General features: G+C 44.5%; 1 protein-coding gene and 1 pseudogene across 1 annotated transcript; one reads left to right on the top strand and one right to left on the bottom strand.

The window, feature by feature from the left end:
• Positions 1-1191: 1191 nt before the first annotated feature.
• LOC130877078 (peptidyl-prolyl cis-trans isomerase A-like) lies at positions 1192-12772 on the bottom strand (annotated as a pseudogene).
• A 21-nt stretch (positions 12773-12793) lies between these two features.
• Ccdc43 (coiled-coil domain containing 43) lies at positions 12794-26384 on the top strand. The gene is made up of 5 exons (XM_057774803.1): positions 12794-13047; positions 17545-17632; positions 19841-19976; positions 21489-21547; positions 24507-26384. The coding sequence occupies exons 1-5, from the start codon at positions 12850-12852 to the stop codon at positions 24692-24694; spliced, it is 669 nt and encodes a 222-aa protein (XP_057630786.1). The 5' UTR covers positions 12794-12849; the 3' UTR covers positions 24695-26384.
• The last annotated feature ends 1157 nt before the right edge of the window (positions 26385-27541 follow it).

Raw genomic sequence — 27541 nt, 5'->3', positions numbered from 1 at the left:
CAAGAATTCAGTCAAAAGAGACAGGGCAATATTTATAGACAATGAATACAAACAGCATTCAAATGTACTAAACTTTACTTAGAGATACATGCAAATTAAATCTATACCGAAATACCACTTTTCACTTAGCAGACTGACAAAGATCAGTTTTGCTACCGAGTGCCAAGTTGCCTCACACAGGGGTTGTATCAGGTCCCTCTCTAAGGCAGTTTGGGGCTGGCTTGCACAGTGACAATTGCACGTGTCTTCCCACCCAGAGATCCCATTTCTAGGAGTTCCCTTCTGTAAATGGAGACTGCTCGTTTGTTTGCCGGCCGCCCAGATCCAAATAATCACACAGAAACTCTATTAATTATAACACTGTTTGGCTGATGACTCAGGTGTATTTCTAGCTACTTCTTACATCTTAAATTAACCCATTCCTATTAACCTGTATCGCTGTGAGACCATAGCCTACCGGTAAGGTTCCAGCATCCTTCTCCTTCGGCAGCTACATGGTGTCTCCTTGACTCTTTCTGCTCTCTCTCTATCTCTTCCAGCCTGGCTATCAATGCAGCTTTATTCATTAACCAATAAGAGCAACACATATACAGAAGAACATCCCTCATCACCGTGCAGACACATTCACATGTAAAGCAGAAGTCACATGACAAGGGATCTACAGCTGTATTGTTTGGAATAGCAAAAGATCAAAAGCCCCTGAAATACAAACAAGCAATAGATTAAAGGATTTCACTATACAATGCTGTACAAAAACAAGACAATCCCTTAAAATATGAATACATTATATTACCAAGTCCTCAAATTGGGACTTTTGTTTTGTTTTTTGTTTTCTCAAGACAGGATTTCTTTCTGTAACCTTGGTTATCCTGGAACTAGCTCTGTAGACCAGGCTGGCCTTGAATTCACAGAGATCCATCAGCCTCTGCCTCAAATGCTTGGATTAAAGGCAGCATGCACCCCCACTACCCAGCAGACTTTCTTTTTAATTTTTTTTCTTATTTAGTTTTTATTCATAATCACAAAGTTAATTCTGCAATCCAGCTAGACTTGGAGGAATAAGGGAATATGGAAACCAAAGAACTCCAGTGAGAGCAGAGATTACAGGGTTTTGCAGGCAGATGGGGGGGGCGCTTTCCTGAGCTACAGAAGGAATGGCCTGGTGGATAAGAAGCCTGTAAATCAAAAGAATTAGAGTTGTCCACTGTCAGAAATGGTGGCCTTCTTGCTGTTCCTGAACCCAGAACACAACATGGCTTCCACAATGTTCATGCCTTCTTTCACCTTCCAAAGACCCCGTGTTTGCCATCCAGCCCCTCATTCTTGGCGGTGCAGATAAAATACTGGGAACCATTTGTGTTTTGTCTGGCATTTGTCATAGACAAGACGCCAGGATCTGTATACTTGAGGATGAAGTTCTCATCCTCAAATTTTTCTCCGTAGATGGATCTCCCGCCAGGGCCATTATGGCGTGGGAGGTCACCACCCTGGCACATGAATCCTGGAATAATCCTGTGAAAGGAGGAACCCTTATATCCAAAACCTTTCTCTCCACTGCTCAGAGCAAGAAAGTTTTCTGCTGCCTTTGGAACTCTGTCTGCAAACAGCTTGAAGGAGATGCAGCCCTTGCGGGGCTGGAGAAATGACTCAGGGGTTAAGAGCACTGGCTGCTCTTCCAAAGGACCTGAGTTAAATTCCTAGCAACCACATGGTGGTTCACAACCATCTATAATGAGATCTGGTGCCCTCTTCTGGTGTGCAGGCAGAACACTGTATACATAATCAATAAATCTATAAAAATTAAGAGGACACAGCCCAAGGGCTCGCCATCAGTCGAGACTTAGAAGAATACGATGGGGTTGACCACAGCTACAGCAAGCGGTGACGGGGGACATCAGTATCTGCAAAGCCCGGACTTTTATTTTTTTAGACTTTTTTTATGCAACCCAGGCTGGCTTCACATTGACTATCTAGTCAAGGATAATCCAGAATTTATCTTCCTGCCTCCATCTCCCAAGTGCTGGGATTACAGGCATGTACCATTACTTCTGGCTGAAAACAATTAAAAAATAATAATAATGAAGAATTGGCGTGAGTAGATAGATATACAACTAACAGCAGTTACTGCGGGAGCAGAGGAAGACTAAGAGTATACGACTAGTCAGGGGGGTCAGAGAGATGTCTCATGATAAAAAGGGGTTGAAAGTGTTGCCTAGCCGGGCAGTGGGGGCGCATGCCTTTAGTCCCAGTACTTGGGAGACAGAGGCAGGCAGATCTTTGTAAGTTTGAGCCTGGTCTATAAGAGCTAGTTCCAGGACAGGATCCAAAGCTACAGAGAAACTAAAAGCAAAGCAAAACCAAACAAAAATCAGTGCGAACACATCCTTTCATTGTGTGACCCTTCTCCAGAACGTGAACTAGAGCAGGGTGCTGAGGGAGACTTCCAAGATGACAAGGGCAGCCTGAAGAATAATCACTCCAGATGGTGCAGGAACATGGGGAGCTCTGGAAGAACGAGCTGCCCTGAATCAGGCTTTTGTGTTCCTGGGTCCGAATACCTAAGAAAAGCATCGTGAATGAGGCACGGTCTGTTTTCCTCCCAGCTTCAGAGCGTTCACTCTGAATGGAGGGCAAGGCACACTTGAGCAGAGAAGTTCACATCATGGCGTCCAGGAAGCAGAGACAGGCAGAGGAGAGAGAAAGTCTAATAACCGATAAATGTATTAAAATGCTCACACTTGCTACCAAATAGGAATATGCAAATTAAAACACCACCAGATACCATCATCTTACAATCATCTGGAAAAAAAATAATTTATTGAAATTAAGTTGGGTGGTGGTGGCACATGGCTTTAATCCTAGCCCTCGGAAGACAGAGGCAGGCATGATCTCTGAGTTTGAAGCCAGCCTGGCCTACAGAGTGAGTCCCAGGGCAGTCAGGACTACACAGAGAAACCCTGGCTAAAAAAATAAAAATAAAAAAATAAAACAAAAAAAATCAACCAACTAACTAACTAAATAAATAAATAAATAGAATCAAATGTTTTAAATTGGGTGTGGTGGTTCACACCCGTAATCCTAAATGTCTTTGAGGCTGAGGTAGGTGTATCACTGAAGGTTTCAGACCAGCCTGGGCTACACAGCAACTTCTAGGACATCCAGAACTACACAGGGGGAACTGTCTTGAATAAATAGATACACAGATAAATAAGAAAATTGATAAATAAAAAGTTTTAGTGGGAGAAAGTGGTAATGTAAATGGAATCAAGCCCTCAGAAGAGCAGTTTGGTGAGACCCTTAGCAGGTGTGTGCTCTTCACTCTAAGAGTTCTGTTCCGAGCTGTGCTATCCTAGTCTATGCTCTGGTGGTCTTCAAAGAGTCAAACCTCTCGTGTGGGATGACCAGAAGTGAGGTAGCTGTGACATCTGGGTGTGGGTCCCCGAGAGCTTCTTGGGGTGGGGCTGGAGGTTATGTGTGCTTGTTCAAAGTCCTGTTGTGTACGTTAGTTTTGGCCAACTTGATAGGAACCTAGGAAGAGGGAGCCTCAGCTGAGGAACTGACTCTATCAGACTGACCTAAGGGCGTGCCTGTGGGACATTTCCTTGATTGCCAATTCATTGAGAGAGCCCAGCCCACTGTGAGCAGTTCCACCTTTGGGCAGGTGGCTCTGGGAGGCACGTAGGCATGTAGGCATGCAGACCTTGAGAGCAAGCCAGTTTCGCAGAGTTCCGCCATGGCTCCTGCCTCTACTGCTCAAGTGCCTACCCTGACTCCCGTCAATGATCACCTGCCACAGGGCGTGAGAGCCAAATAAACCCCTTCCTCCCCAAGTTGCCTTTGGTCATGGCGTTCACCACAACAATGGAGAACCAGCTAGGACACCTGAGGCCTGCTTGCATTTTGGTTTTCTAGAGTTCGTATTTGTTCTGATAAGTGGTTTTACATTATACTCTGTGGCTTTAACTTTTCCAACCTCCCAAAACAGACATGAGACTTAAGATGCCTGCAAAGCAAGCTGACGATTACAAATGACACTGGGGAATCCACGCACCAGCTCCTCAGATCAATGACAACCTAGTGTGAAGAAGGGATTGGTGGACCAAGGATGAAAGCACCGCTAGTCTTCAGAAGCATTCCAAAGAACACTGTTCATTTGTTTTGAGATGGGGTCACCATGAGAAGTCCAGGCTGGCTTTAGACTCATGGTCCTGTGTCAGCCTCTGGAATTCTGGGGTTACAGATGTGCGCCACCAAGCCTGGCTGGAAGGCTTTTGAAGACAAATGTTTGGAAATGTTCTGATCTTTAAGTGACTTTGTTTCTAATAACAGTACATGTGCCATCTTTAAAAACAAAAGCTCTTGCCAGGCATGGTGGTATCTACTTGTAATCCTAGCATTTAGGAGACAGAGGCTGAAGGGTCAGGAACTCAAGGTCTTCCTTAGCTACGCACAGGGGGCTCAAGGCCAACCTAGTAAGGCAACAGTGAGACCCTATCTCAACAGAACAGACAAACAAAACGAAATCCTTAGTTGCACACTTAAAAATGTACAGAACAGAGGCAGGAGAGAGGGCTCAGCGGTTAGAGCACCGGCTGCTCTTCCTGAAGTCCGGCGTTTGAGTCCCAGCACCCACATGGTGTTTACAGCCACCCACAACTCCAGTTCCAGGGATCCGATGTCCCCTTCTGAACTCCCCTTGAAAGACCTCCATATTTGAAAGACCCCCCCATACTTAAAAGACCCCCATGCCCACATACTATGTTAAATTCTTTTTTTTTTTTTTTTTTTTTTTTTGGGGTTTTCGAGACAGGGTTTCTCTGTGGCTTTGGAGCCTGTCCTGGAACTAGCTCTTGTAGACCAGGCTGGTCTCGAACTCACAGAGATTCACCTGCCTCTGCCTCCCAAGTGCTGGGATTAAAGGCGTGCGCCACCACCGCCCGGCACTATGTTAAATTCTGCTGAAAATTTAGCTGGGCCCCCGGGCTCAGCCGATGCTAAAACTGGATATCTATGGGTTGCAGACTCACTGACTAGGCTAAGGAGAGGGAATACTCCACCCCCCAAGACATCCTATCTAAATTGTCAACTTGCTATAGGGTGTTTTATCTGTCTTTATGGTTTTTCGGGAAAATCTGAGAATAGATATGGGGCCATTCCCAAAATGAGCTAACCCCACCAATTTGAGAGTCAATGAAATGCTTGTACTATACTACCCTCTTATGTAATCATTTTTCCCTATAAATATGGCTGTTTGAATTTGCCCGGGGTGGGCAGTTGGCATAAGCTACTGTTGCACCCTCAGGCACCTGTGTAATCAATAAAGACACCTCTTGCTGATTGCATCTGTTGGCCTGAATTATTGAGACTGGGGGATTTCTCCCACTGCCCTTGAAAATGAGGGTTTTTCACCCTACCACCAAGTATGTACACGGAACACACAGACATACAGGTAAGACACTCCCAAATAAAATAAAATGAATAAATCTAATTTTAAAACAATCCATGAAACAAAATTTCCTAAACCATTAAAAAAAAAGTTCCAAGAAAGTGTTCCAATGGATTTAGAATCTGCTGGCAAAAATAAAAAATGCAATATTCTGTGAGTATTTTGTAAAAAAATAACTGATAAGCATCAGGGGAGATAAAAACTTATTCGCCCAATTTCAATAAGAAGTCTTCAAATATAGAACTGAAAAATGGCTAGCTTTATTGAGTGCAAAGACATAGATTTTTAAGATGGAGATAACAAATGTTCATAAAAGTTGACAGACTGTAATAAACCCCTGTGTATCCATCATTCGGCCCCGTTCACATCTTACCCACTGAAAAATCATCTGTTACGACAGTCCTTCAAACACAGAAAATTAAAAAAATAGAATTTAAAGTCAAGGATTAAATGGCTGCTATATAAAATGTGAAATCAAGTTTTAAAAGAAAGGAATGAATCTTTAGCATGAATAAACAGCATACCTAAAATGGTTGAGTTGATAAGCATCACTACAATCAAATTAAAAAGTAAAGACTGGGATTGGAGAGATGGCTCCGTGGTTAAGAGCACTGGCTGTTCTTCCAGAGGACCTGAGTTCAAGTCCCAATACCCATACAGTATCTCCCTATTATCTGTAACTCCAGTTCCAAGGATCTGATACCCTCTTCTGAACTCCAAGGGTACCAGGCATGTACATGGTGCACAGACATATACATGGAGACAAAACATCCATACTCATAAAGAAATAAAAAATAATAATAAAGGAGGGGGCTGGGGGCATAGCTCAGCTGGTGAAGAGTCTGCCATGCAAGCATGAGAACCTGGGCTTGACTCTCCAGAATTCACTTAAAAAGCCACTAATGTGGGAAGAGGCAAAGAGACATGCGGCTGACTTGTGTACAGTGTAGTCTGTACTTGCATTAGTGAAGATGTGTGTGTTTCCTTTAAAGGTTTATGGATTTTTAGAGCAAGGCAGTCGACTAGATACCAATAAAAAACAAATGGCCCAGGTGATCCAACATCTCCAAATGCCCATGTTACAGTCTCCTCAGAATTCTGCATCCAGAACAGCTTCAGGATGCTGACTGAGATGATCCAGACCTACAGAAACTGCATCCAGGATTAAACATTAATCCTAAATTTTCTCAAAGTCCCTCAAAGATTACCAGTGCCCCAGTCAGCAGGAAGTAGTCTAGAGAACTATGCCCACATTCTCCAAAAATGGGTTGCCAATATTTATTATCATTTAAGTGAGGTCGGGTACAATTGTTATTGGTAATGGTCAGAAAAAAAGCTAAACAAAGGAAATGAGATTCAGGGATCTCATTCTAAAAAGAAAAGGGGGGGGCATAGAAATGATAGGATAAAAGGGTAAATTATTTAACCCAAAAAACAACTATAAATTTTATATATCTTACATTGATATAGATTTTGGTTTATTGATACAAATTTAAAGTTAATTTTATTATACTGTATGTGGATGTTTACTCTTGTTTAGGGTATTATGTTTATGCAGCTCATTTTAAAAATTAATGTATAATTAAAAATACAGATTAATAGTCATATATAATAGTCAAATTTACAGTCATGTTAGATATATTTTCAAAGTCATACAGAAATATATTTCAGATAGACAGGTAATCTTCAATCACTTCAAAGACCTGCAGAATATGACATTTAATATGTTATTAAACTGTTTTGTTGTACATAATCTTACTTTGTTAAAGACAAAATCTTCCTTTTTAATTAGACAAACAGGGGGAAATGCTGTACACTGTAAAAATTTGTCACTTGAACTGATTTAATAAAATGCTGATTGGTCAGTAGACAGGCAGGAAGTAGAGGTAGGGTGACAACAAGGAGAATTCTGGGAACAGGAAGGGTGGAGAGTTGCAGGCAAATGCAGAGAAGCAGGATGAGAATGATATACTGAGAAAAGGTACCAAGCCACGTGGCAAAGCATAGATAGAAATATGGGTTAATTTAAGAATAAGAGTTAGCTAGTAACAAGCCTGAGCTACCAACTGACATTTATAAGGAATATTAAGCCCCCCAGTCAATTATTTGGGAAGTGGCTGTGGGGTATTTGAGAACAGGCAGAGGGTAAGAAACTTCTGATTTCACATGCTGATTCCAAAATAGCCAGTCAGCCTAGCCAATTGCTCTGGGATCAGCGAGAAATAAGCTGGGTCCCTGAAGAGATGTTTCGTGGTTAAGAGCATGTACTGCTCTCTCAGAGGACCCACATTTGATTCTCAGCACCCACGAGAAGCTTCTAACTGCCTGTAACTCCAGCTCCAGGGGACCCAGTGCCTCTGGGGGCACTGCACCACAAGCACATACTCACACACAGATACATAAAACTCAAAATAAACCTTAAAAAACAAAATAAACCGAAAACCCATAGAGCAAGAGAGATGTTCAACATCAATTTCCGACCTCCACACTCACGTGCACACTCACAAAAATAGGTTCACGTGTGCACTCATGAACATAGACTCATATACACTGCACACACCTTCAAGAAAATAAAAGGAGAGAAGTGGTAAACATCTTTACTTTTTTTTCTGGTGAACAGCTGAACTCAGTCGGTGATCCCGTTTTGCTGGTATCTTAAGGCCATACTAACCGCAATCATGTTGAGCATTCCTGATCAGCTTGTTCACCTGGGCTACACCAGTGCCAGAGAACTCACAGACCCTTTGATCCGGGGTATTTTGGCCTTGACAAACACAATAAACGCAGTGAATACAGGTCTTCCTGTCTTCTTTCTCATGGTTGACCCACTGTCAATGGGAACTCCATGATGGCAGAGCAGTGGGCTTTCTTCTCCCAAAGGCTCTTCTGAGGATATTTGTGTTTGTCAGAAGAGGGCTGACACAGGGCCTTTCCAGCACTACATTTCTTGGCCTTCCAAACCTTTTGGCTTTTGCTTTGACTGAGGTAGGATCTTCTGCTGGGAGCCGTGCAGCCTACTTTCCAACCAGTATATGATATATGACCTCTTGTTTGACAGCTCTCCAGATAAGGCAAAGCTAATGGGGACAGTCTCACACGGCAAGGACCAGTGAACTTTGGGGTCAGTGCCGACTTCTGCTGGGGCCGCAGAGCCCACATGCTTTTCTCCCTCGTGATGCTCTTGTACTCTTGGCAGTGTTTTTTTTTTTTTGGTTTTTGATACAGGGTTTCTCTGAGCTCTGTAGTCCAGGCTGGCCTCAAACTCACAGAGATCCACCTGTCTTTGCCTCCCGAGTGCCGGGATTAAAGACATGTGCCACCATCACTGCCTGGCTTCTTGGCGGTTTTCAGTGCCATTGCGTGAGACAGATGTGGTCATTCCCCCAAACCCCATTTTCCTCAAATATTTTCCCCTAAAATTCTTTGGGAGCTGATGTTTCTCAGGTTTCTTGTCTGGGGATCTTTCTTTCTTTCTTTCTTCCTTCCTTCCTTCCTTCCTTCCTTCCTTCCTTCCTTCCTTCCTTCCTTCCTTCTTTCTTTCTTTCTTTGAGACAGGGTTTCTTTTTTTTGGGGGGGGGTTTTCGAGACAGGGTTTCTCTGTAGCTTTGGAGCCTGTCCTGGAACTCCCTTTGTAGACCTGGCTGGCCTCGAACTCACAGAGATCCGCCTGCCTCTGCCTCCCGAGTGCTGGGATTAAAGGCGTCACCACCGCCCGGCAAGACAGGGTTTCTCTGTAGCTTTGGAGCCTGTCCTGGAACTAGCTCTTATAGACCAGGCTGGCTTTGAACTCACAGAGATCCGCCTGCCTCTGCTTCCCCAGTGCTGGGATTCACCCCATTTCTGTAAATATGTTTTGAGCGAGATTGTTGCTCTTGAAAATGTCTGCCTATGCTAATCTATAGGCTCATATTTCTATACGGCATGGTGACCAGAATTCCAGGCCATAGTTTGCACCTGCCACACAGGAGGAGGTCGATCACCTAGACATTGCTAACAAAGGGTCAGGATGTTGTTCTGCTCCTTCTTTGTCATTTGGAGGACACCTGGGATAGAGATGCTAATTCAGCCTATGTGACAGAGCTGGCACACAGAGCAGGAACAGAGCAGGCACAGGGAGATGTGGAAACAGCATGCTAATGAACTTCCCCCTCAGTTTATGTTTTGGTATATAAGGCTGTTTGGAGAATAAATGCGGAGGAATTTTCAGGATGCGAACCCAGGGTTTCATGACGGATCACTGAGAATCTCCCTCCCAATAAAGCCATGTGAGTTGTCTCAATTATTCCCTCACCTCCCCACTGGTCAGAGAAATAATTTAGGGTCCAGGCTGGCACTGGACCCCGACACTAATCACCTTTAGTTCTGTAAAAACAAGATGTTCCTGCTTTGATGTTTGGCCAAAGCAGGAAAATGATAAGTGTTATTTTGGTGTTTTATGTTTATGATGTTAAAGGTATTTGATGTGCAAGTTAGGAAAAAGCATATTTGCTGTGATTTTGCTGGAGGCTAATGTTGGAGGGTGGGGAAAAACGTGCTTGTTTTGAAGTGTAAAGGAAGGTGGCTCAAGCTATTTGGGGCTGGACACTGGGAATCAACTCATTTCTTTACACCAACGTCCTTCCCTGTCTCAGACCTGAACCCAGGCTGTGGCAGAACCCCGGCTACTGCTGAATCAGAAAAACCTCTTAAAGGAGTTGCAGCATGCCACCAGCAAGCAAAGCCCATCTGAAAAAAAAAATGTGGCTAAACTTCATTTTTTAGTGTCTAGTAATTCTTTTCCAAGCACCCTCAGGTTTTATGTGGACTTAGCTAGCACATGTTGGGGCACCAATTTATTGCAAGAAGGCCGCTTCTTCGTTTCCTGGCCACCCAGACTTCTGAAATAACCACACAGAAACTGTATTAATTAAATCACTGCTTGGCCTATTAGCTCTAACTTCTTATTGGCTAGCTTTTACATCTTAATTTAACCCATTTCCATTATTTTATATTTTACTACGAAGCTTGTGGCCTACTGGCAGGGTTTTGGCATGCCTGTCTCTGCTGGTGGCTCCATGGCTTCTCCTTGACTCTGCCTCCTTTCCCTGAGCATTCAGTTTAGTTCCCCACCCCCCACCTAGCTCTATCCTGCCCTATTAACAGGCCAAGGCAGTTTCTTTACTCACCAATGGTATTCACAGCATACAAAGGGGAATCCCACATCAGATTCCCAGAGTGCAACTCAGCTCATCACCATTGAACCTTTCCCACTTAATGGAGACATAGACCCACTGTGTGCCTTCCACCGCATATCCCAAGCAGCATTAATCTATGGCAAAACACTTATCCAACTGGCACTTGGCAGGCAGAGACAGTTTACCAGTTCATGACAAAACAAAACAAAACACATATTGAGTCCCAGGCAAGTCCGGACACATACCACTAGCACCACATAAACAACCCCCCCCTCAAAAAAAAAAAGCATTTATCTCTGAGCTGGAGAGATGACTCAGCTGTGCACAGGGCACTTGCTGCTCTTCCAGAGGACCCAGGTTTGATTTGCAGCATTCACATGGTGGCTCATAAACATCTGCTTCAGGGACCTATCCACTCTCTCCTGGCCTCCACAAGGGCATCAGGCATAGACCACATGCAGTCATACACGCAGGCAAAACACCCATACACATAAATTAAGAATTATGCCATTAAAATTGTCATTATTTCTATAAACACCTATTTTCATGGGACTGATTGGCCCCAAGAACAGACTTTTGCAACAGTCATCTTTGAATTTTCAGTCTTGCAACTGTGTGACAGTGAATGTATTTAATAAGTATCAGTGAAGGAAACAGTTGGACTAGGTCTCTGCATAGCCTCCTCCTCTGTAGTTTGGGCATAGTAATTCATAGTAATTCATTTGAGGCCAGAGATGGTATTCTGAATAAGCCAAAGCACGTGGCGATTCTACTGGTGGAGTTCTGTCCACTGGCTAGGTTCTCTCTGAGTATAGTTTCATTATATTTTGTTTTTTGATTTTGTTTTTTTCAAGACAGGGTTTCTCTGTGGAGCCCTGGTTGTCCTGGAACTCGCTCTGAAGACCAAGCTGGCCTCAAACTCAGAGATCTGCCTGCCTCTGCTTCCTGCGTGCTGGGATTAAAGTCGTGTGCCATCACCACCTGCAGGTCCTTTTCTTTTAATCGAACATAAAATATGCATCCTCGCATGGTTGTTGGAAAGTTCGCAACAGGTACGTCATGAAAACCTCTTAGCACAGTGCCTGGCAGAACACAAAGTAAATTCCTTATGCTGGCTATTTATTGCCTGCCAACTTGACCCATGAGTCATTTGGGAAGAGGGAACTTCAATTGAGAAAGTGTCCCCTACAAGATTGGCCTGTGCGGCATTTTCTTGATTAATGATGGCCATAGGAGGTGGGTGGTGTCACTCCTGGGCAGGTGTCTCATGGATGGTATAAGAACAAAGCACGAGGAACAAGCCACTGAGCAGCGACGTTCTAAGACTCCTGCTTCCAAGTTCCTGTGCCTTCCCCTCAGTGATGGGAGTGGGACCTAAGAGTGGAAGCGGAATATATCCTTTTCTTTCTAAGTTGCTTTCGGTGACAGTGTCTTATCCCAACAATAGAAACTCTAAGACATCCTTTAAAGACATTTCTGTGTGCCGGGAGTGGTTGCGCACGCCTTTAATTCCAGCACTTGGAAGGCAGAAGCAGGCGAATCTGAGTTCGAGGCCAGCCTGGTCTACAAGAGCTAGTTCCAGCACAGGCTCCAAAGCTCCAAAGCTCCAGAGAAATCCTGTCTCGAAAAAAAAAAAATTAAAAAAGTGAGTTCCGGGACAGCTAAAGATACACAGAGAAACCCTGTCTCGAAAAACCGAACCAAACAAACAACAAAGATATTTCTGTGGAAACACGCGAGCAAAGCGTGAAAGCCATGACTTTGGCTGCTGTTCTATGGGTCTCCACACGGCGATGAGTCAGAGACTTCTGGAATTTGGGTTTTCAGGGAGGGAGGTTAGGAAATGGGAGCGACGGAGGTATTCGGGGCACAAGATTCGCTGGGCATCCTGGCTTCACATCCCACCAGTGCTCGCCGAAGCGCTGGAATCCCCGGCGAGCGCCGGTCTTCTGAGCTCTCCATCGCACAGCTGACCATGACGCCGGATCTGATCGTTGCCAGCTCTAACCAGTCCGTAAAAACTCACGTGCCGGCGGTGCCGGGAATCTTGCGACCGCGGATTCACCACGAGACCTCGACAGCCGGCGCGCGCCCTCCCGGACCGCTCTCCGCGCCGGGCGTGCTGGGAGGTGGAGGCTCGCTCTCCAGGCATGCGCGCTGGGGCCCGTGGCGCGGCCCGTCAGGCACTGCGGTAGACACCTCCGGGTCCGGTAGGACCCTATCCCCAGCATGGCGGCGCCCAGCCAAGTGGCCCCGGCAGTCCTCGGTGAAGGCGATGGCGGGGGTTTTGGCTCCTGGTTGGACGGACGGTTGGAGGCGCTGGGAGTGGACCGAGCCGTTTACGGCGCTTACATCCTTGGTGTCCTGCGTGATGAGGAGGAGGAAGAGAAGCTGGACATCCTGCAAGGTATCCTCTCTGCTTTCCTGGTGAGTAGAGTAGTCCGGGCACATTCCATCAACCTCACCGAGACGTGTAGGAACCTCTGGCATACTTCACAGCTCTCTTTGCCCGTTGCTGTCACGAAGCCTTAGTAGGTTTATCGGGAAGAAGCTTACAGTGAAGGGGAAGTGGGTTGGTGCTCCCCAGCCAGGTTTCAGGAAGCCTGAAGGTTGCAGGTTGCAGGTGGAGAGGAATGGGATTCCCGTTTTCCTGGCAGCAATGCTCCCTGGGGTGCCTTTGGGTGTGACTGGATAGTGTTCTGAAGCCACTGAGATGTCTGTCAGTTTGATCATAAACGTCAAACAGTTCCATTCCCGTCTGTTTGCAGTTTGCTCTTGAGATGTCTGCCCATTAGGGGGTAGTATTAGGCCTGTCCCGTGACAAAAGCCAGTAGGAAGTTCCCTCTCGGCTCCTGTTTCAGGAATGAGTCTTCAAAAGGTGAGCTGGTAGTGAAGATCTTTTCATGATAAGCAGTATTTGGAACTTCAGTAATTATTGATGGGTGTTGGGTGGGGCAGTGTGATGAGACAGGCTGGAAAAGCAGATAAAGCATTTAGCTTCTTAGAAGCAGATTCATGGACTGGGCGTGGTGGTGCACGTCTTTAATCCCAGCTTTCAGGAGGCAGAGGCAGGCAATCTTGTGATCTATATAGTGAGTTCCGGACAGCCAGAGCACAGAGAAACACTGTCTCAAAAATCCAAAAGCAGATTCATGCCACGTATGCCTGGATGCATGCCTGTTGTCCCAGCGCTGGGGAGGACAGCAAGTTGGAGGCCAACTTTGGCCTTACAAAATAAGACCCTATCCGGGCAGTGGTGATGTACAACTTTAATCCCAGCACTCGGGAGGCAGAGGCAGGTGGATCTATGTGGGTTCGAGACCAACCTGGTCTACAGAGTGAGTTCTAGAACAGGCTCCAAAGTTACAGAGAAACCCTAAAAAAAACAAAAAAACAAAAACAACCAACCAACCAAACAAACAAACAAACAAAAAACAGCAACAAAGTGAGACCCTGGGAAAACAAAACAGGCAGACTCATTCATGTAGAAATTTGTACTTCAAAGCCATGTTTATATATCAGGTGGCCAAGATTCCCACTTTTCTAATCTGATCATTTGTGTGGAGTTCATCCCAACAGGGACAACTAATTAGATTGGTTGCGTAGATTATATCCCCTACCTGTGTTGTCTGTGACTGACCTGCAGTCTTTTCTTTTAATATAATTGCCTCGGGAGCTGGAGAGATGGCTCAGTGGGTAAGAGCACTTGACACTCTTACAAAGGACCTGAGTTCCATTCCCTGCACCCACAGGGTGGCTCACAATCATCTGTAATTCTAGTTTCAGGGAACCAGATGCCCTCTTCTGACCTCTGTGGGTAACAGGCACGCATGAGGTACACAGACATGCAGGCAAAACACCTATAATATATAAAATAAAATAAATAAAAATCTAATAAGTGAATAAATACTATCAGCTCTAAAGTAAAATTTGCTGTGTCTTCACTAAGTCCCACAGAAATTGTTGCCCTCACACAAGGTTTAGGGGAGCTCTTGAAAACCTAACTGTTACTATGGGAGTCTCCAGCTCATCAGAGCCTTTGCTCTTTGGTGTCTATCACAATGAGCAGGTTTGGAGAATGGGTTCATCTGTTGTCCTTAAAGTCAATATTCAAAGACACCAAGAATCAAAGGGTGTTGTGAGCATAGATATAAATATGCATGTCCATTCTTTATTTAGACAAATAGAAGGCAGAGTTTTTGTTTTCAACCGAAAAGTAATCTTTGGATAAGGGGCTCATGCTGGAGACACGCCCTGAAGTCCAGTCCATTGATGAGAACATGCTGGAAATAAAACACTGCAGCTGTCCCTGCTCCCACTGGCAAGAAACCTTGGTCTATAAATGGAAAAGAGCTAACGCAGCTTGGGAGGCAGCTTGGAGGTTCAGTGGGAATGCAGCACAGTGAGTTCTTTCCCTCGACCCTGAATTGCAGACTGTAAGAAGGAAGAATAAGAGGCAAGGACCTTGGGGTGTTATTCCCAACTGTGAGGTTTGTAAGGGCTCCGGGAATAAGTTGAGTTTGATACTTAGTGTTTTCCATGGTGATGGTGATGGAGTCTGTGTCTGTTGCTAAGGAGAAGCAAGTGATTGTTCTAGACTCTTGTTAGAAGAGGAAGCGTTATCAAGACACTTATTTGGTTCTTAGCTTCCTCTGTGTAAACTGCAGAAGACAAAAATCATTTTAACCATGATTTCCCCCCCTGCCAAATTCACATCTCATGTGTAATTTTCCCATCGTTTTCTGAAAGCCCACCTGTATGTAAACTGTCTCTGGATAGAATGCCAGGACGTGTAGTGGGGCAAGACCCCTGGCATGAAGCAACTGAGAGCGTCCTGCGGAGAATATGGCTTCTGCAGAAAGTATTTTACATGCCTGGTTCTGTTTGATTGCTTGTAATGCCAGAGGCCCTTGACTTTTGCAGAAATCTCATTCTTGGAGAAACAAAATGGATTCGCTGTTAGGGATTAGGGAGTTTGTTAGCGAGAACTCGAGGTAAGATCAAGGTAGTATACAATCAGGAGTGAATAGAAACTTCCCCCACTCTTCCTCGTTTTTCTCTCAAGGGCGGCTTGTGCTAAATGATTGACTCACACTCATATATCTATTTTTTTTTTTTTATCCATGGAATTACTTTCTCCCCGACACTACTTGAAGTGCTTGGGGGAACAAAACAAAAACCGCTGGCATTGTGGAGTACTGTTCTAGAAAGAGAAAGGAGAGCCTTTGCCGCTAAGTTGCAGTCCTGTTAGTACTATAGGTGATGAGCTAAGACTGATGGAATCTAATCATCCCACAGCATAAGCACAGTCACAGGCCTGGTGAGATCTAGGTCTGAAGGGCGCGTGAGGGTTGGGGGTATACTGTAAATGGTCAGGTGTGGAGGGAGACGCTGCAGCTTCAGGGAAGATCATCAGGATGTCGTGTTTATGGGAGCTGAAATCTTTGGTGTCCTGACGACAGGTGTGTACTAGTAACCTCAGCACTTGGGAGGTAAGGGGAGGAGGATTGCTGCAAGATCAAGGCCAGCACTAACAAAACACGTGGGTGTGATGATGCTTACCTTTGAGCCCAGCACTTGGAAGGATGGCGGTAAGAGAATCAAGACTTCATGGCTAACCTCAGCTACTTTTTTTTTTTTTTCCAGAGACAGGGTTTCTCTGTAGCTTTGGAGCCTGTCCTGGAACTAGCTCTTGTTGACCATGTTGGCCTTGAACTCACAGAGATTCACCTGCCTCTGTCTCCTGAGTGCTAGAATTAAAGGCATGTGCCACCACCACCTGGCTAACCTCAGCTACTTAACAAGTTGGAGGCTAGCCTGGGCTACAAAAACTTAAAAAATACAGAACCAATGAAACAAAATAAAGATTTTGGCAAAGGAGACTCACTTTAGCAATCTGTAGCATGGAATGGAAGCTATCATGAATAACAATGTAATAATATATTGTGTGTTTCACAGACTAGATATTGCTTCCCTACAAGAAACTGGTAAGTAGTGAATTAAAGAAATTTTTAGTTAGATTGATTTAACCATTTCTCAGTATGTATGTATCAGGCCAGTGACGTGGGTCAACAGGCAAAGGTGCTTTCCGCCAAGCTTGATTCCTGAGACCCATGTGGTGGAAGGAGGGAACCGTCTCCCACAGTTAACCTCAGACTCCACAGGAGTCATAGCACATATACACTGTGTTACATGCCACAGACGCCATAAACACGCGCACTAAAACCAAAAAAAACTAATCGTAATATATTCTATCCCAAGAATAGACAATATATACAATTATCAATTTAAAAAACGAAGCATTTTCTTCTTTAATAATGAAGAATGAGAACCGGGCAGTGATGGTGCATGGCATGCCTTTAATCCCACCACTCAGGAGGCAGAGGCGGGAGGGTCTCTGTGAGTTCAAGGCCAGCCTTGTCTACAGAGTTCCAGATCAGGCTCCAAGCTCACAGTGAAACTTGTCCTGGAAAACTAAAAAAAAAAAAAAAAAAAAAAAAAAAAAAAAAAAAAAAGAAGAAGAAGACTGAGAAGGGCTACCCTCTACCCTAGGTTAGCGGCAGGCAGAGTGCACACTCCGGACCCAGAGAGTGTCAGTTCTGGGACATTTAAGATTACTTGGATGAGTCAGGCACACGCCTTTAATCCCAGCACTCAGGAGGCAGAGGCAGGCGGATCTCTGAGTTCGAGGCCAGCCTGGTCTACAAGAGCTAGTTCCAGGACGGCTCCAAAGCCACAGAGAAACCCTGTCTCAAAACAAAACAAAAAATTACTCCCATGAGCACACACTTCTGGGCCCTAAGCCGTCCCTGGGTTTCCTCTCGTGCCCAGTGGGGAGAACAGTGTTCTGCACATGCCTGCCTTGGCTTGCTCGTTGGTTTTAAAGGCTTTTCAGGAAATTAACTGGTGTGTTTTTCCCCCTAGGAAGAAGATTCCCTCCTTGATATTTGTAAGGAAATTGTGGAACGATGGTCAGAAACGCAAAGTGTCATCACCAAAGTGAAAAAAGAAGGTAGCGTTGGCCTTTCTTTTTAAAAAACATTTACCTTTTTCTGTATCCTGTGGTGGGTGGTGTGTGTGCGTGTGTGTGGTCAGTGTGTTCCTGAGGTGTATGAGGGTCAGGACAACTTTGAGGATTTGGATTTGTCTTTCTGTCTTGTGGGTTGTAAGGATCAAATTCAGGCCATGAGGATGGCCTCTCCTTACCAAGCCATCTTGCTAGTCTCAGTTACTGTTTTGGATCCAGTTCCCAGGGCCTGTTCCTATATAGTTGTTAAGGAGCGAGAGTTTCATTTTCTTTGAGTACTCACTCTTCTGAAGAGAATTTGCAAACACTCAGAGGCTCTCTTTAAGGTTTTACTAACCATGAATTTCCATTTGTGTCTTTCCAGTCCACCCTGACCACAGTCATCTTCATTGTGGTGTGGGTGTGTGTTTCTTTCCTTGTGTTTTTGAAGCAATGTCTCATTGTATATAGCCCATGGTTGCCTGGAACTTTTTTGGTTTTTTGAGACAGGGTTTATCTGTGTACGTAACCTTGGCTATCCTGGAACTCACTCTGTAGACCAGACTGACCTTGAGCTCAGAAATCTACCTGCCTCTGCCTCCCGAGCACTGAGATTAAAGGTGTGCGCCACCACTGCCCAGCATGCCTGGAACTCTTTATGTAGCCCCTGCTTGCCTTGAATTGCTAACTCTTTTGCCTCAGCCTCCGACGTGCTACAGGTATGCATCACAATCCCTGCATCTTTCTGGTCTTTATTTTCCTCCCATCCTATATCCCTAGTAGATTTGCAGCACACACAGGGTCCGCTGTAGTCTTCCAAACTCAAGATGACAACAATCTTAAAGCCGGAGCCTTCACCCGCTGAACCATGGCACTGGCTCATCCACCTTTTTCATAGTCTCATTACATAGCATAATTTATGGTTGAGGTTGTGCTTCATTTGGCTGAATCTCTCACCCTTGAAAATGAAAGAGGAGCCGGGCAGTGATGGTGCATGCTTTTAATCCCAGCACTTGGGAGGCAGAGGCAGGAGGATCTCTGTGAGTTTAAGGCCAACCTGGTCTACAAGAGCTAGTTCCAGGACAGGCTCCAAAGCTACAGAGAAACCCTGTCTCGGGGGGAAAAAAAAAAAGAGAGAGAGAAAGAGAAGTGGGTTTATATGTTCATTAGGATGATAAATTAGCTATAGAGACACAAAGCATAGAAGCTAAACTTGAGTAGAATCTAATCTAAACTGTACACTATTAAGGCCGACTACTCTGTGAGTTCAAGGCCAGCCTGGTCTTCAGAGTGAGTTCCACAACAGCCAAAGCTACACAGAGAAACCCCGTCTTGGGGGAAAAAAATTATATACACTTAGTTCTCAGTCTTGAATATACAATAGGATCACATGATATACTTGGTTTGGGCCCCGGGTATTTGTGTTTTGTTTTGCCTTTGGTTTGTTGTAATTAAAGGCATGGTATTAAGGGCTGGGGAGATAGATGGCTCAGTGGTCAAGAGCACTGGCTGCTCTTCTAGAGGAGCCGGGTTCAATTCCCAGCACCCTCATGGCAGCTCACAACTGTCTGTAACTCCAGTTCGAGGGAATCCGACACCCTTACACAGGCATACATGCAGGTAAAACACCAATGCACATAAAATAAGTAATATTTTTTTAAAAGACGTGGAATTGAAAGCTGTCTTTTTAAGATCAGTTTCTTGTGAGTTACTGTGTATGTGTGTGTGGGTATGCGCGTGTGAGTGGAGGGGCCCACAGAGGCATTGGAGCTCCTCAGGCTGCAGCTACAGGGGCCTGTAAGACATCTTATGTGGGTGCTGGGAACTGTACTCGGGTCCTCTGCACTCTTCAGCACTGAGCCATCTCTATCCCCAGGCATTGGTGTTCTTAAAAAAGTTCCTCTAGGGCAGGTGAGATGGGTCAACAGTAAAAGGTGCCTAGTACACAAGCCTGGGGTCCCAAATTCCATCCCTGGGGCCCCGGAAGGGAAGAACTGGCTCCCCACAGTCATCCTCTAGACCTCACTGCACACACAACCCCAGTAAGTACACATAATCCAAACCATGTCTGAGAAGCCCTGAAGCCTGGGTAGCTTTGCCCTGTCTCCTGGATGACTTCCAGGCAGAGACCAGCACTGACTGGGGCGGGTTAGTGATTTGGGGGCTGGTCTTCACCTATATGCTCTCCTCGTGTCTCCCTCGTCCGCCTCGCAGATGAGGTTCAGGCCATTGCCACCTTGATTGAGAAGCAAGCCCAGATCGTGGTGAAGCCCAGGATGGTGTCAGAAGAGGAAAGGCAGAGGAAAGCCGCCCTGCTGGCCCAGTATGCTGATGTGACAGACGAAGAGGAATATCCTTTCTGGAGGCTCAGCGCCATTTCCTGAGGCTCATGCTAAGAATGTCGGACCGTCTGTGTCATCCCTAAGAAGTTTCAACCCCCATCTCTAGCTTAGTTTTCACTTTCAGAATGGCAGTGATTCTGGGCCTTTGTGGGCTTAAGAAGTGTTGTTGGGCTGGGCAATGGTGGCGCACGCCTTTAATCCCAGCACTCTGGAGGCAGAGGCAGGCGGATCTCTGTGAGTTCGAGACCAGCCTGGTCTACAAGAGCTAGTTCCAAGACAGGCTCCAAAGCCACAGAGAAACCCTGTGTCAAAAGACAAAACAAAACAAAAACCCAAACAACAAATTGATGTTAAAATAGTTGACATGGGACTTATATTTTCAGCACATAATTGATATACTCAAGAAAAGTTCAGTGTAAGACAAATGCCTTTAATGGACTGCTGACATTATCCCTAGAGTCGGAGCCCCTGTGGGTCCTTGCACCTGTGCGACACTACAATAGTCACTTCTCTTGCTGCTGTCACCAGATACAAAGAAGAGACGAGGCAATGGTTATTTTGGCTTACAGTTTGAACTGATGCCCTCCATCATGGCGGGGAAGGCGTGCTGCAGGAGCAGGCGGCAGTTGGTCACGTTGCAGCCACAGTCAGGAGGCAGAGAGAAATCAGTGTTGCTGTGAGCCAGTCTTTCCTTTATTCAGTCCGGGACTGCAGCCCAGGGAACGGTTGCCTCCAGCGTCACAGACATCCCAGAGGTTTGTGTCCATGATGACCCCAACTCCTATCATCTGACAGCCAAGATGACCCATCAGGGATACTTTTGTGCACAGTCTAGCACCACACTTCCTTCTTCCAAAAATAACCTTTTTTGGACATAGAGTCTCATTGTGTAGATCAGGCTAGCCTCAAACTCACAAAGATCCACCTAACTCCGCCTTCCGCCACTGTGCTTCCGAGGTTTGCGTCACCACACCTGATTTCCAAAAAAGGCTTTCGAAGTATGAGGTCTCTCTCTTGAAGTTAAAAACGCAGATTTCTGGTCATTTCCTGAGTTTCTGATCTAAAGTAGGCTCAAAATAAGAGTCCATGGCTGTGGACTTCTTGAAAGTTCCTAGAGGCTCCAAGAGTTAAAGTGTTTGTACACATGTGTGCGTGTGTGTTCTCATGCAGCCCGCGTGGAACTGAACCCGATTTTTGTGCCTCCTCCTTCCGAATGTTGGAACTGTGCTGTCTCAGAGTCTGTCTCACCTCTGCTTTTAGGTAATATTAATGTAGGGTCTTCCAGATCACCTGACCTTTCCTTTTAGCCTCTAGGAGTGGGTCTTGTAGAAGCTTGAGACATCTCCCCTCCAAGTTAGGGTTTTCAGAAATGGCTCTCTGGGGTTTACCTTCACACCTATGACTCCATCCTCACTGCATTCTGCTTGCTTCTCTTATCCATATCTGTTGACTGGTTTTCAGACTCAATTTGGGATGTGTGAGGCCTCTTTTTCAACCTGGTTTTCCTTAACGTCACTCACTGAAGCAGATGAGAAAGATGATCCGGGTACTTCGACAGCAAACATCGGCTCTGACAAATGTATCCTTCTCTTTGTCCATTCCTTGTTTTTCTCCAAGGTCCTTGTGGAGATCAGTTGTCACTTTGCTGTCACTGCTACAGGTTCCCTCTTATCTCCAAGGATGTCGTGTCTTGCCAGTATTGGGAGCCCCCTGCCTAGCACAACCCTGGTTAGTCAACTTACATACACTGTAACACAGAGAACAAGTTAACACATGCTAGGTGCTAGTCTCCAGCTTGCTAGGATGACTTTGCATTCCTAGTCTCTGGTTCCACCTCCCAGTGTGTCATTAAAAGCATGTGTCACACCACCAAAGGGGGTGGCGGGATGTTCTCTTTGTGAGATGGGGTCATACTGTGTAGTCCTGGCTGGCCTGGAACTCACAGAGATCTGCCTGCCTCTATCTCTTGAGTGCTATGCTTAAAGGAATGCACCACCACACCTGGCTTGTTGCTGCGTTTGAGTTTTAGTTTTTGAGACAGAGTCTCTCTGTGTGGTCTTGGATGGTCTGGAACTTGCTCTGTAGACCAGCCTGGCCATGACCTCTCAGATCTCCCGTCTCTGCCTCCCCAAGTACTGGGATTAAAGTCATGGGCCACCACACTGGATCTCACCTGGCTTGGTTTGTTTTTTTTTTTTTTTTTTTTTTGGGTTTTTCAAGACAGGGTTTCTCTGTAGCTTTGGTTCCTGTCCTGGAACTCGCTCTTGTAGACCAGGCTGGCCTCGAACTCACAGAGATCCGCCTGCCTCTGCCTCCCGAGTGCTGGGATTAAAGGCATGCGCCGCCACCACCCGGCTTGGTTTTTGTTTTTTGAGACAAGAGTTTCTTTTAGCCCATGCTAAACTCAAACTGGCTCTATCAGTTCTTGAATTGCCTTTACCTCTTGTAGGGCTTGAGCCACCACACCCAGCTAGAAGGATTTCCAAGAGAAAAATAAAAGCCAGATTCCCCAGAGCTATTATTGTAGGAGGGGCTGCTTGTTGGTTCCCAGCCGCCCAGCTAGTTTAGACCTGATATAATCACACAGAAGCTGCATTAATTAAATATAGCTTCTTATTGGCTAACTCTTACATATTAATTTAACCCATTTTTATTAATCTGTATATTGCAACGTGGCTGTGGCTTACCAGGTAAAGTTCCAGTGTCTATCTCCGGTGGCTCCATGGCTTCTCTCTGACTCCGCCCATCCGTCTCCCAGCATTGTTTAGTTTTTTCCGCCTACCTAAGTTCTGCCCTGCCATAGGTGCAAAGCAGTTTCTTTATTCATTCATGGTAATTACAGCATACAGAGGGAAATCCCACATCACAGAGCTCTGTTGCCCAGGACTGGGGAGGGGAAATTAAAATGTTTAAATTTTATCTTTACTCTCAAAGACCTCGTCATTGGAAGGAGAACTCACTAAATATTTGAAGCTCAAAATATGATTGGTATTGAAATGCGTGTCGAGGAAGGTCCCCACTAGCAGGTCACTCTGAGATGTTCCTAAGAAGGTAAATTTAGAAATTCACCTCCCAGGTGAGAGCTTATAATGGGCTATCAAATATTGTCTCGGGTTCAGTTTTGGTGTGAGAGTTTGACCCCAAGGCCCTGGGTATGCTTAGGTAAGTACTCTGTTGCTGAGCTCTCTTCTCAGCCTGAGACTTTTGTAGCCTAATCTAGAAAAAAGTCATGTTTCAAGAGTATAAAGGAGATTGCCTGGAATGTTGTATCTTTTTAGTGCCTGCATGTATGTATTGTACCATGTGTGTGCTTGTTGTCCCCAGAGGCCAAAAGAGGGCACCAGATCCCCTAGAACTGCAGTTATAGATGGTTGTGAACCACTTGTGGATTCTGGGAATGGAACCCCAGTCCTCTGGAAGAGCAGCCAGTGCTCTTAACTGCTGAGCCATCTCTCCAGTTCTTGATATTTTGTTCTTAAAGTTAAAAGAAGTAAGGAATGAAATTTTTGGCTGTTTTTTCAATTTTGTTAAACTTATTTCATGTCTCATAAGTTCAGTGTTGACAATATAACATATTTTTCACTTAAACGCTAATCTAGAAAAGGTCAAATTAACAAAATTCAATAAGAATAAACCTTAATTACTTGAAAGCATTTTAATAGTGCCACATGCATGAGCATTTTCCAGCCTGTGATACTCTCTTTATTGACTTACCCTGGGCTCAGCAGCCATTTGGACTTAGCTTGGAGTGAAATTTTATTTTAAATGAATTGACGTTATTTGTAAGTATAAACTTTATTTGTATTTTTTAGACCCCCTATTAATGAAGTACATTTTTATAAAATATTTCAAAGTTCAGGTTTAGTTGTCCAAATGAGATTTTGTTGTTGCTTTGGTTCTGTGAGACAGGGTTTCTCTGTGAAGCAGCTCTGGCTGTCCTGGCACTCAGCTTTATGAGCACCGGTGTTTTGCCATGGGTGTCAGGTTCCCTGGAACTGGAATTATAGACAGTTGTGAGCCACCATATGGTTGCTGGGAATTGAACCTGGGTCCTCTGGAAGAGCAATCTCCAGAGTCATCTTCCCAGCCCCCATGGAACTCGTTTTGTAGACCAAAGAATCCACCTGCCTCTGCCTCCTGGGTGCTGGGATTAAAGGCATGTGCCACCACCACCCAGCCCAAAGTTTTTTTTTTTAATATCCTTTAGGAGTTCCCATCAAACCAAGGATTCTTTTTCCCCCTAACATATGAGTGTTTTGCCTGGACACACACCTCATGTCTAGTGCCCATAGAGGCCAGAAGAGGGCACTAAATCCCCTGAAACTGGAGTTATGTATGGGAATGAGCCACTGTCTGGGCCTGAACCTCTGCTAGAGCAAGTGCTTATGATCACTGAACCCAAATCAGAGATCTTTTTTTTGTACTAGGAATGCCCCGAGTGCATTTAGGACTCGGTGTGTAGAGAAGGGGCATCCAGACTGAAACTGTAGGATTGTTGCTTGTGGAATGTGTACCTTAGTCCCTTAACTCACTGGTAGTTCTGTTCCGAAACACCAATGTGGAAGATGTTCTCAATGCTCGGAAATTGGAACGAGACTCGCTTCGGGATGAGTCCCAAAGGAAGAAGGAGCAGGACAAGCTGCAGCGGGAGAGGGACAAGCTAGCCAAGCAGGAGCGCAAGGAGAAGGAGAAGAAAAGGACACAGAGAGGGGAACGCAAGCGATAACCTCAGCCCACTCCGTTCCTTCCACCTAGGAATTGATTGTGTGTCTGTCTTCTTAAGAGACTGAGACTAAATGCATTTCCCAAAATTTCCTAAGGCTTTCCCCCGTGTTTACATGTTCAAAAGGAAAATCACAATCACTTGTAATTACAAAATGTGCCATGTTTTGGTAGTGTGGGCAATCAATTATAGTATCTTTACCAAAGATCTGGAATTAGGGTAACCTTTCTATTTTAGTACTGAAATCTGTGCCCTTCTGGCTTGTTTTTAAAAAGGTCTTCCCTCACTTTGTATAATTAGCCAGATTCAGAAAGTGAACATCCTGAAGGAAACGTGACCATTCCTTCTGAGATTAAAAAAAAAAAAAGTGTAAATTGTTCCTGAGGCAATATTTGCCTCAAATGTAGTTTTTTATTTGAAATTTAAAATGTAGTGGGTTTTTTATTTGAATTTTAAGTTTTAATTTTAAATTCCATAGTCTAGGCTGACCTTGAGCTTGAGTTTCTCAGCTTTAGGATTATGGGCATAAGTGGCTACACCTGGCTTATAGTAGCAGTATTTTATGGCTGAAGCAACTAATGAAGAGCCCTACCTAGATCCAGATTGTATATGACATCAAATAGGAAAGTGGAAGGTGGGTATTTGGGGTGTGATAGATCTAAGAATTTTTTATTTATTTATTTTTTGATGTGGCAACTTGGGCTCAAGCTGTAGCTGTGTTGAGTGCCTACTTCGCATATAAGGCCCTGGGATTGATCCCCAATACTGAAGAAAAACTTAACCTATGGGAGAATCAAATATCTTTTAAAATAGAGAGCTACATACTTTTCATATAGTCTGTAGGTTTAAGAAGGATGTATCAGTTTGGGGTATAAGGTTATCATTGTTAGCTAGATAAATCATGAGTTCCCTTGAATCTGCTCTTGATTTTAGTCTTGGTTTATTCTGCAGGCATGTCTAGCCTTTTGACATTGTGGCATGACTTTTTTTAAAACTTGCAAAAAAAATCATGTTTTAAAAGTAAGTTTATGATTTTGTATTAGGCTGAATTTATAGCTATCGTCAGCCACAGGTTGTACACACCTGCAACATGGGTATTAAGATCTAATAATTCCTGGTTTAGAGAAACTGAAGGAATTACTCCTTTAGAGAGAAACACTGGAAATTTTGCTAACAATAAGATACTTAAGTATATATAATTGGTGGTTAACAAACTTATGAGTGGAAAAACTGGAGAGTCAAGGGTGAGCAGAAACTCTCCAATTCCACTTCTGCCACAGCTGCATCCAGCTGTAAACAAGGTCCTTTTTTACTTGACTTTGGGCAACAGCTATCTAAAGCCTCAACAATTTCTCTGATGTGATAGATATTTTATACCTGGGGTTAGAAGACTACCACTCACAGGCCAAGTTTGGTCCAGTCCTTTTTTGTATGGGGCAAACTAAATTTTTTTTTTACATTTTTAAAGGGTTAATAAAGACATTCATGATTTGAGACCATATGTGGCCTATAAAACCTAGTAGTTACTAGCATTTGGAGAAAGTCTTCTGACTTGTTTTTGTATTAGCTACCTTTGTGCAGAAGAAAAATAAAAACATGGTTAAGGAGATAAAGCTGCCTCTTTATCCTACAACCACGACACTGCAAACATAACCACCTTTTCCTTTTTTTAAATAAACTTATTTAAGTCAGAGTCGTCTGCCTTGTTTTTGCCAGCAGCTGGTGGGAAGGTGTGTGTGGTTGGTTCCTTGGGAAGGGTCTTCATCTGGTCAGCTCTGTAGACCCTGCAAGTGAAACGTCTTCTCCCTTAAATCTGTTTGCAAGTTTCCTGTGAAGTAAAGATTAGCTCAGAGGATTACCATGTTTTTTGGAGCTTGAGTAAATTGGCTTTGAAGTCCTCTGAGGTTCTACTGGTCTTGATCCTTTATGTGGTAGCAGTGAGCCACAGCTCTGAAGAGTATGGGAAAAAACCTGTTTTGATTTAGTAATCCTTATTTGGGGCTTCCTTCTAACCTTGATTTTGGCTTCTGAAGGAATAAATATTATATCCCTCCCTTAAGGATATTTATTTCAATTTGCTAGTTTTTTGTTTTGAGACAGGGTTTCTTTGGGTAGCCTTAACCGTCCTAGCTCTATAGACCAGGCTGGCCTCGAACTCAACAGAGATCCACCTGCTTCCCAAGTGCTGGTGTTAAAGGTATGCACCACCACAACCCAGCTAAAAATTAAATTTTTATTTGTATGTGTATGGGTGTTTTGCCTTCATGAGTATGTGTAGTGTTATTGGAGGCCAGAAGAGGGCATGGGATCCCCTGGGACTGGAAGTGCTGGTGGCTGTGAGTCACTTTGTGGGTGCTGGGAATCAAACCTGGAACTAAATCCTCTAAATCCTTGGAAGAGTAGCTGGTGCTCTTAACTGCTGAGGCATCTCTCTGGCCCTCGGTGGGATTTTAATCATAGTAGTAATTCCTCCAAAACTTTTCTGTAACCATTTATTTAAATGGAAAGGGTACTGATAGAATGATTTTCTCTTTTGTTGTTTTTGTTTTTCGAGACAGGGTTTCTCCGTGTAGCTTTGGAGCCTGTCCTGGAACTCTTTCTGTAGACCAGGCTGGCCCTGAACACACAGAGATCCGTTTGCCTCTGCCTCCCGTGTGCTGGGATTAAAAGCGTGCACCACCGCTGCTTGATGGCTTAAGGTAATTTTCAAATAACTTCATATAAATTGTGTGTCATGTCTTCCTTGATCTGTCCTTCCAATTAAAAAAAACCATTTTATTCTATGTGTTTGTATGTGCATACTAACACAGACATACACATAAGTAAATCTTTTAAAGAAAAACAAAGCAA

The sequence above is a fragment of the Chionomys nivalis genome, chromosome 7 (genome assembly GCF_950005125.1).
Source record: "Chionomys nivalis chromosome 7, mChiNiv1.1, whole genome shotgun sequence".
NCBI classification, from domain to species: domain Eukaryota; kingdom Metazoa; phylum Chordata; class Mammalia; order Rodentia; family Cricetidae; genus Chionomys; species Chionomys nivalis.
Note: the sequence above shows the minus strand (reverse complement) of the source record. Positions and strands in the feature narration are given on the sequence as shown.

What these genes read in the sequence shown, in the direction of transcription:
- Ccdc43 (XM_057774803.1), top strand. Translation starts at nt 12,850, where the DNA reads ATGGCGGCGCCCAGCCAAGTGGCCCCGGCAGTCCTCGGTGAAGGCGAT. An exon ending in GTATCCTCTCTGCTTTCCTG is followed by an intron (nt 13,048 to 17,544) that starts GTGAGTAGAGTA and finishes TTTTCCCCCTAG; the next exon opens with GAAGAAGATTCCCTCCTTGA. An exon ending in CACCAAAGTGAAAAAAGAAG is followed by an intron (nt 17,633 to 19,840) that starts GTAGCGTTGGCC and finishes TCCGCCTCGCAG; the next exon opens with ATGAGGTTCAGGCCATTGCC.